The sequence below is a fragment of the Macaca nemestrina genome, chromosome 3 (genome assembly GCF_043159975.1).
Source record: "Macaca nemestrina isolate mMacNem1 chromosome 3, mMacNem.hap1, whole genome shotgun sequence".
In the NCBI taxonomy this organism is placed as follows: domain Eukaryota; kingdom Metazoa; phylum Chordata; class Mammalia; order Primates; family Cercopithecidae; genus Macaca; species Macaca nemestrina.
The window spans coordinates 35,112,458-35,122,110 of NC_092127.1; the positions used below are offsets into that span (position 1 = coordinate 35,112,458).

The 9,653-nt window shown below is 36.1% G+C and overlaps 1 protein-coding gene across 1 annotated transcript; it reads right to left on the reverse strand.

Moving 5' to 3' along the window:
- Positions 1 to 1,906: 1,906 nt before the first annotated feature.
- Positions 1,907 to 9,653, reverse strand: LOC105463510 (fibrinogen beta chain). Its single transcript, XM_011710650.2, has 8 exons — positions 9,525 to 9,653; positions 6,690 to 6,881; positions 6,017 to 6,200; positions 4,869 to 5,096; positions 4,166 to 4,279; positions 3,353 to 3,478; positions 2,859 to 3,144; positions 1,907 to 2,240 (listed from the first exon to the last, which is right to left on the reverse strand). The coding sequence occupies exons 1-8, from the start codon at positions 9,636 to 9,638 to the stop codon at positions 2,009 to 2,011; spliced, it is 1,476 nt and encodes a 491-aa protein (XP_011708952.1). The 5' UTR covers positions 9,639 to 9,653; the 3' UTR covers positions 1,907 to 2,008.

Genomic DNA, 9,653 nt, shown 5'->3' on the forward strand with positions numbered 1-9,653 from the left:
AGTCCTAAACTAAGGAATCTGGGAATGGCCAACCCAGAGAGATTCACTTCTTATCTGTGAAGGACACTTGAACTCCCTGCCTGTCCCTTGGAATGCAGTATGTGCAAGGAACCAAGGTCTTTTATTTTGGGCTAAATGGAGGTTGCTAGATGGAGAGTGCTAAGTAGAAATGTTATATAAACTGCATACTCTTTACAAATAGTAGTGGTCCTGTCCAGCCCACTGCCACTGGACCACATCTGTATTTAAGTCCTAAATAAACCCTATTCCCATTCACTGGCTCCGGGTCTCTTCTTGGACACGATGCCATCCCTGTTGGAATCAACAGGACTCCAGCACAACACATGTGCAGGATTTTTTTTATATCAATTACATCTCAATAAGCTGTTGAAATTTTTAAAGGGCCTGACCTGTCCTGGAATGGTGAAAAACTTATTGTGACAAAAATGTAGGTTATAGTGAAGGGAACAGGAAATGGTACTGGGACCATTTTTACCTCCAACTGAAAAATTTGAATTTAAGAAATTTGGATATAGATAGCAAGGAGCCAATGTTAAGCAGGATGAGAGTTTTCTATTAAATGTGATGGCAAAGCGGTAGGTGAGTCAGGCTCCAGTGGGACAGAACTTGTGGCAGAGAAACCAGGTCAAAAGTTAAAGTTGGATTTGATAAGTATTCAAAGAGAGGAGTACCATTTCCAAGATATAAATTAATGAGTTTTGCTTACATGCAAAGATTAAGAGGATAAGCTTAAGAACAATAAGTGCCATAAAAACGGGTGGCAATGATGATACACTAGGGGTGAAGGACCTAGGGTCATAGGGTTGCCCATGGGCAGTTGGAGTGAGGCGTTGAGATGATATGCCCATTTCATAGGGAGAATTAGAAAGAACAGAAAACCCACTTTTACTTTAGTTCTGGTATAACTATGTAAAAAAAAAAAAAAAAAAAACAGCCTAACTGAGGACAAGAATAGACCTCATTTCTATGGGCAATAAGCACATTCTGCTCCCTATTTCATTATTTCCCTTAAAAAACACTTGGTGAAGACTTGATCCAGATTATCCTCTTGGAATCTCTGATCCCGATGTCTATTTAAGTGGCAGAGTGGTGGCTTTTCCATGGTAGAATAGAGTCTTCTTTTTTTTTTTTTTTTGAGACAAAGTCTCATTCTGTAGCCCAGGCTGGAGTGCAGTGTCGCGATCTTGTCCAATGCAACCTCTGCCTCCTAGGTTCAAGCAATTCTCCTGCCTCAGTCTCCCAAGTAGTTGGGACTACAGGCACACGCCACCATGCCCGGCTAATTTTTGTATTTTTAGTAGAGACGGGATTTTACCATATTGGTCAGGCTGGTCATGAACTCCTGACTTCGTGATCTGCCTGCCTCGGCCTCTCAAAGTACTGAGATTATAGTCATGAGCCACCGTGCCTGGCCTGGAGTCAGATTTTAAATCTTCAAATATTCAAGACCAGTTTATTATGTTTTAGGTTGTGAACGCTTCTCCTTCCTTACGAGTGCAAAGCCTAACTCACTGAATGTGTGGATTAAAAAACAAGGAAACATTAACTTATTGCAACAGAGTCTGGTTTAATTAATTAATCTTTTTGGAAGTTTTCTTTGACAGATCCTACATAAATAAATGTAGTTTTTAAAGTGGACTTTTAAACATCAGTTGTTCCTTTCCCTCATGGTTTTCCTGCAACAAGGATAAAAAAAATCCCTCTTCCTTATTTGAAACTTCTCACAGTCAACCAGAATTGAAATTATGAACACTGACTCTGTCAAAACTATACTTTTAGTTACTTCTTGGTGAGCAAGAGAAATGAAGAATACAAAAGAAAATCATGTGCTATTTTTAATGTAATTTATCCTATACTTTTTTCAAAAAGTCACACTCACATCTGCTTGAGAGTTTTAGAGGAATATAATGTATTAAAGAAAATTACAATAACATAATGTACAAAAATGTTGTCACATAGAGAAGAGCAAAAATGTACGTATTGGGGACTATTGCTGTGGGAAGAAGGGCCTGATCTTCATACTCATCTTCTTCATTGAGTACCATGACCCCTTCCAATTCATCCATACTACCCCATCATCTGTGCCATGCTTTGCCATGTCCCAGGTATATTTTCCACCCCAGTAGTATCTGCCATTTGGATTGGCTGCGTGACACCTATTATACCACCATCCACCACCATCTTCTTTAGAACACTGTTTCCTGGGATCTGCTGTTAGCCTGAAAGAAAATGTGTTTGGGGTTATTAGAAACAGAACTCAGTGGTCAAGTTACTTTTTGCAGATTACCCATAAAAGAGTGCTACACTCGTGTGCACAGTACTCTTTCCTTTGGGTGCTACACATAGAGTCACACTAATATACCAAAGACCTCCTGTGCCCTATAGCAAGAAAGAGAGAGAACTGGGCCTTTGTGGCCAATCCATCTAGGGACTGCATTGGTTACTTTATACTGGAATAATAGCTTTTACATCCCTTAGTATCAGAGAACCCTGGAAATGAAAATGAAAGTTTTCACATACACATTAGAATATAGAGATGTAGGTATTTATCTAAATGCTCATTACTCAGAAAGTAACTGTGCTCAAATTCTAGTTCTATCTCTGGGTAGTTGTGTGACATTGGACAAGTCATGTAATCTCTCTAAACCTCATCTGTAAAATAAGAATAATAATGTCTACATTATAGTTGAAATGTTTTAGAGTGATGCATAAAGAGCTTAGTACAGTAGCTGACAGTAAGTGCCCAGGAAACGGTAGCTATTTATAACATTGTTAATGATTCGGAGTAGTAATATTAGTGGGATTTTTTAAGCAGGAGCAAAGAGTGCCACACATACCAGCCGTCATTGTCTCTGTCATATGTGCTGAAGAACATGCCATTGTGAATGGTCATGGTCCTGTTTTCTCCCGTCAGCTGAGATGCTCCATCCATGAGGGCATTGCCGGCTGTTCCTCTATATTTGTTCACTGAGATCTGGTATTTGTTGGCCTCATTCTGTACAGTGAATCCTCCATAGTGAGCCTTTACTTTATCTCCTTTCCAGTCCTCCATTTCAATCAAAAGTTCTGTGGGTCCCATCCTGGTAAGCTGGCTAATTTTATCATTTCCAAGCCAATACTCACCTAAAAGAAAAACAAAATAAAATCTCACCAAAAATAAAATTTGGGGAAACTAAACACTGCCTTTCTTCCCTTATCTTTAGCTTCCACATTTTTGTCAGGAAACTCCTCTTAACTGCCTAAAACAGGCTTCCAACAATGTATGTTTTTTAATGAGAAAAAAAACCTCATTTCAAATAGAATGATTTTATTTTGCATGCCTGTTTGTTACCTGGTAGGCCACAGTAATTCTTCCCATCTGTGTTGGTTGCAATATTTCCAAATCCCTGTTTATATGGATTCCATTTCCTGCCAAAGTCAACGCTACCATCTTGACGGTTCTGAATCACTGTCCATCCTTTGGTTGACAGAAACAAAAAGAGCATATATTAACCAACAGCAAATAATGTCACTTTGAAAAGAATATCTGAATCCCCTGTCCATTCCATTTATTATATATTTGGTGCTCTAGAATAGATACAATAAGGAAATAAATATGAGAGGAAAACTTGTAAAATCTTTGAAAACTACAAGTGCTTTATCTTACTCCAAATTGTGAATTATAGATATTTTATAACTTTTTAAATATCAGGTTGAATTCCAAATCAAATTACTCATTGTCAGCTCTGTCAGATATTAGAGCTAAGTCTTGTTTCCTGGCTTTTCAATTAATTTTTTTTTTTTTTTTTTTTTTTTGAGCAGGATCTCACTATCCTCTGTTACCCAGGCTAGAGTGCAGTAGCATGATCAAGCCTCCAGGTTGTGGGCTCAGGTGATCCTCCTATCTCAGTCTCCTGGATAGCTGGGACTACAGGCACATACTGTCAACCCAGCTGATTTTTTTTTTTTTTTTTTTTGTAGACTCATGGTCTCATTATGTTGCCCAGGCTAGTTTCAAACTCCTAGGCTCAACCGATCAGCCTACTTTGGACTCCCAAAGTGCTGGAATTACAGGCATGAGCCACCATACCTGGCCTTGTTTCCTGGCATTTTATGTCATCCAAATAATTATAGATCAACAGGTCAACAACTGTCGAAAACTTACCGCCATTTTCTGTGTTCATATCACAGTATACTCTATATGGTTTGACAGAACTGTCGGGTTGAATGAGATACATTTCAGATGTTTCACCACCTTTCCTGATAATTTCCTCACATTCTGCAAACATAAGACAACATTATGTTCAGGGGCTTATGATATAATTACTTTGTCTTTACATAATTACTTTGTCTTTAGTCACCAATTCTTTAAGATAGTATTACATAAGTTACTAAGGAATGTTTTATTACAGACCTTTGAGAATAATATAACAAATATTAGATTTTCATTTTACTTTCGTAAATCCAGCCCAGTTTTGAGGATGTTTATCTGCTAAGAGGATGTAAAAAGCTCTTCTCCACCTTTTGTGTCCTGGAATATCCATAAGCTTCCAGAACACACAAGACGGAGAAACTTCTATATCTATCTGCAATTCTGCCATCTGTTCAAGCCAGTACGCAGATGCACACATCAGCTACCCCTGGGACTACCACCCTTATTATCCTGTGCCCCGTCGTGCTCATCAAAACCAGTAAATGCGCCAGGCCGGGCCAAAACACAACTGGCTAAGGATATTTTTGTGATGTACTGTAACGTCATTATGATCTGTTGGGAAAATCCACTCAACATTTTTATTGTTGTTGTTCTCTTATTTTTGGTGTGTGAGTTCTTCTGGAACTCTCTAGAAATATGTTTATGAATCAGTTACCTTTGCCAGACACCACAGGAATATTACAACTGACAGTGCATGGGGTGCGACAATATTCCATTTGAGCTGAGACATCAGATTCTAACTTTTGTATTTTGCTTCTCAGGTTTTCCAGGATTGAACGAAGCACACGAAGATTAGTTGGGATATTACTATTCACAGTCTCATCTATATATAATTGGTGCTTTTCCAGGTCTGAGGAGTACTCATTTACTACATTTTCATTATCTGGAAAAATGAAATTATATAGAAATAGTCATCATTTTTGCCTCATAAAACTAATGTATTTAGCTATACAATTTTGATTTTCTGAGAATAAACTAATAAACACTGAGCTACCACCAAGCAGTTATGCTATATAGTCATATTTATAGGAAATGATTTGGCCCATGACATATACAAATGAACATATATCCTAACTACCATACTAGTAATTTACCATAGGTAAAAGCTAAAGATTGTGTCCAGTAATAAATGAAATAGGTTGTTTATTTCTTTGGTGAGGGAAAAGAGGAGAAAGCAGTATTGGGGTCTTCCATCTGAGAAGTTCAATCTTATAGAGTGGATATGCTTGATTTATTTATCCATTTCACGTAAGTATAGCAGAACCTTGAAATTTATAAGATCTCAAGATTTCTTTGATTTCTTTGGAAAATTTCCAGCTGTGGGTATGCTACTCACTGAGATGCCTGGGCGAGGCTCATGAACTAGCTATTTTCTAACCACCAAGTCAATAGCACTCAACATTCTGACCTCAAGATTCACAGGTTAGGTGTCATTATCCACAATATGATTGAATATATTATGGATAACTCTCTCATTCAAAACCTCAAATGTTGAAACTTTAAATGCTAGCGTTTTTCTTCCACTCTGTGAATATTATCTTCTGAGTCACAAGTTTCTTGTATACTTAAAATAAGGAGTCATAGTGGAATTTCTCATAGAAAATCATACTTGCTGATGCCAGACTTGGAATAAGAGCTAAATAGTGCTTATCTGGCAAGTTGCAAGGGAAGGTGCCCAAAAGCAGTATGAATGCTATTTAACTAACTCAGAAATGTTAATCTTCTCACAGCCATGCATTCTCGTGGCAGTCAACAGTTCCAGTTTTATAGCTGAAAATCAAAAGGAAGCACAAGGATATCTACCTTTTACTTGCTTCTGCCTCTTTTGCCACATGTCTTTCAGCAAATACGTGTACTGAAAGGTAGAAGAGGAGGTCTGGGAAACAATTTGCACACTGTTCTTTAACTCATCAACACTACTTCTGATTGGGCTTTCCTGTTGTAGCAAAGCTTCTTGCAACTGACATCCTGTAGGACACAACACCCCCTAAAAACAAAGAAAATAGCAGGCATTAGATGAAGGATTTGGGTTGTGGACATTTGTTAAAATAGCACATAGGAAAATTCAGCAATATGATTAGCCAACATAAAAACTTACTACTTGGTTTTCTGTAAGACCAGAAATTTGAAAGTCATCATCATACTCTTGTGGAGATTTAAAATATTCCCTACCACAGAAGAAATATAATTGGGCTATGAAAATTTTACCAACTGAACAAAGGCAGTGGGAAAAATACAAATGGAAAGGTGGCACCCACATATCCTAATTTGTAATTTTGGGCCCAGACCAAAGAAAACAAGAAAGAAAGCCTAACCCAAGGCCCAATATGTTTATGTTTTGAATTTTATTTCTAAAATAAACAGACAAAATAACAATGATGGTAATACAGGTCAATGAAACATTAGGAGACTGCCATGACTACAGGCTTTCTCTGCGTGAGAGAGCCACCACTGCAAGAAACATCAGTGCACCCACCAGGTCTGGGTCAGCGTGAAGACAGCCTCCAGCATCAGGGGCTTTTCTTTCTACTTTCTTTTGACTGGCAGCTGCTTTGGCTGGACGAGCCCGATAGCCACCCCCACTGATGGGCGGTGGGGCAGGCCTCAGGCTGGGAGCCTCTTCTCTTTTCTTGTCAAGGGGTCGATGACTGCGGCCACTGAAGGGGCCCTACAAGGATCGAGGCAGAAATAAAATGCAGAGTGTTATAGAAGATTTGGAATGTAACTATTTCAACACCCTCATTTTATAATTTAGGTTATCACAAGCTTGATGATTTGCTTAAGATTCATCAACTGGCTGGTTGGTGATAGTGAATCTGTAGGTTGCTTACTGTTTAGTAACAGTAGAAAGACCAACTGCACAAAAAACTATGATGCAATGTAGTTTTTAAAGAGAGGCCTTACGACAAAGCTGTATCAGATTATGAATAGTAATGACTTCATATTCCTAAAACGTACATAGGAACACACAAAATTGTAAAGAATCTATACTGTCAAGAAGAATAAATATTCTCAAGCCACTTGGATTGTTAGATTCCTATGATTATTGTTAATCACTTCCCTACTTTCATTTTTGTGAACTTATGATTAGACTCATATACAAACATATTTAAGAGACATTAAAGACTTATTAAAGGTTGATTCTTCTTAGAATGTATTTGTAATAAGACAATCTTTGACCCTCATAAGGTACTCTGGAGCTAGGCTGCTTGTAAGTCTTGACCCTACCTCTCACTAGCTATGGGACCTCAGGCAAGTTGCTTTATCCGTGCCCCAGTTTTCTCATCTGCGAAGTAAGTGTAATGACAGTTTGAATCGGCTTTACAAGATTATTGTAAGGATTAAATAACTTATTGCATGTGGTACCCTCAGAACAGTACTTGGCAATAATAAGTGCTCGTTATTATTATTATTGAATTCACACATAACAAGACAGTTTAAGTGGCCTCTCCACTGCTAAGTTCACTTTTAGTCTTCTATCAACAAAATTATTGGTTAAACCATTATCTTGAAATTTCCTACATGATTTCTTTATGAAACACCATGATTTTCTTATATTTAAAATAATTATCAAGCCTTGTGCATTATAATTCAAATTACTTGCTAACTTAAAATATTACATTAAAAGATAATGAGGCAGAAAATATGCATTGCAATAGGAAAGTTTTGATTTGGATTAACTACATTCTCATTTTTTTTGTCAGTAGCTACATCCTTTGGATCTTAATTACAAATTAACAAATGACATGATTTGGAACAACTGAGCAACAACTGAGCTCTCTCGCAATTTTGTGAGTCTAGAAGTCATCAGATGAACTCTATTTGGAATTGTATTGTCATTTATTCATTAGGTTATAATATTATTTAACATTTAGTAAGATGGTGCTAGGATTAAAACCCAGCCAGGCTGGCTCCAGATGTTCCTGTTTAACCAGTTGACTATATAAATCCTTAATATGTAAAGATTTGGAGGATATATACATATTTCACATTGAAGGCATGGTCCTAGTCAGAGCTTACCCTCTCTAAAACAGATTTTAAGAAATGTGATTCATCTGTTTATTACAAATAAATTTATAGCAGGAGAAAATTATTTTCTTTTTATTTAAGAGTGCCACTAGAGAGGTAGCATGCATGGTCTGACTTTACTAGAGAAAAGGAAATTTTAAAAAATATTTAAAGAAATTATATACTTAAAGAAAAACACTTAAAGAAATTATGAAGGCCACTTGTTGAATAATCAAAACCCCTAAACTACTAAACTATCTCTGTGAGGATTAGTTGGTAAACAGAAATGTGAAAATGGTTTGCAGAGTACTTTACAAAAATTTAGTCTTACACATTCTTTATATTTTTCTTACCTAATATGATTAACCAGACTTAACCAGATTAACCACATGTTTTTACACATACAAGCAGATTAACTATATGTTCTTACACGTCGAGTCTGATAATTAGAACACTGAAGTTCCCTTGAAACTCAATAATGATCCAAAATGAATCACTTCATTTAAATATTACTGTGTATTCTTATTTCTAGTTTAATACTATGCTATACGTAAGAAATTTGCCAAGATACATTTGATGATAAAATTTAAATTCCTTAAATATTCATTGTCCTAAACGCATTTCTGTATTTTTAGTAACTGAAAATTAGCAGCAATAATTCAGCAAAAATAATAGTTGAGGACAAACTATTCTACAAATAAATTAGACTGAACCGTGCTTCATAACTATTAATAATAACAATACACACTACCTCTAATTTAAATTTTTTCATCTGAAAAAAGCAATATTTCATTTTCTATCATTACACTTGACATATTTGGCTTTTAGGTTTAGTTATAATTTTTATAAATAATAATCTCAGTAACAATATACTACCTTCGCTCACCAAAGAAAAATCTACCTACCACCAGTGTTTTTTGTTTTAAAATACTGCTCTTTTATTATTTTATAGTTTGTGACATTTTCAGATCTTGTCCTCTTAATTGTAATCCTGTATCGCTAGAAGTAAATGAAAATCACAGTACTCAGGATAGCAAGTGAGAAAAGCACAACTTACATTAGCTAAACCCTCTTCATCTTAAGAAAACACAGGTGATAAACCAGAAAACAAGAAATTACTTTGTTTTTATATAAGAAATACTATGAAACATTCTTTAAATACAATAAATCAAAGGTTAACAATTCAATTTCATAACTGTAAGCAATGCTAATTTCATTGAAATAACTATTCACATAATATGATTATGTTACATCTTATATTAATAATACTACTAATAATATAATAATGCTTTAAAAAATTCACCTCCTCATTGCCGTTGACACCTTGGGACTTAACTAGAAAAACACACAATAGTAGCAATAATAGATGTTTCATGGTTTTAAATTTGTGGAAGCTCCAAGAAACCATCCTTTTCATGTAGACTTAACTGAG

Excerpts from the sequence above, each read along its gene's own strand:
- LOC105463510 (XM_011710650.2), bottom strand. The coding sequence starts at position 9,638 with ATGAAAAGGATGGTTTCTTGGAGCTTCCACAAATTTAAAACCATGAAA. Across the intron at positions 5,097-6,016 it reads GAGGCAGAAGCAAGTAAAAG|ATAATGAAAATGTAGTAAAT; the intron begins GTAGATATCCTT and ends TCATTTTTCCAG. Across the intron at positions 4,280-4,868 it reads TCCTGTGGTGTCTGGCAAAG|AATGTGAGGAAATTATCAGG; the intron begins GTAACTGATTCA and ends TTATGTTTGCAG.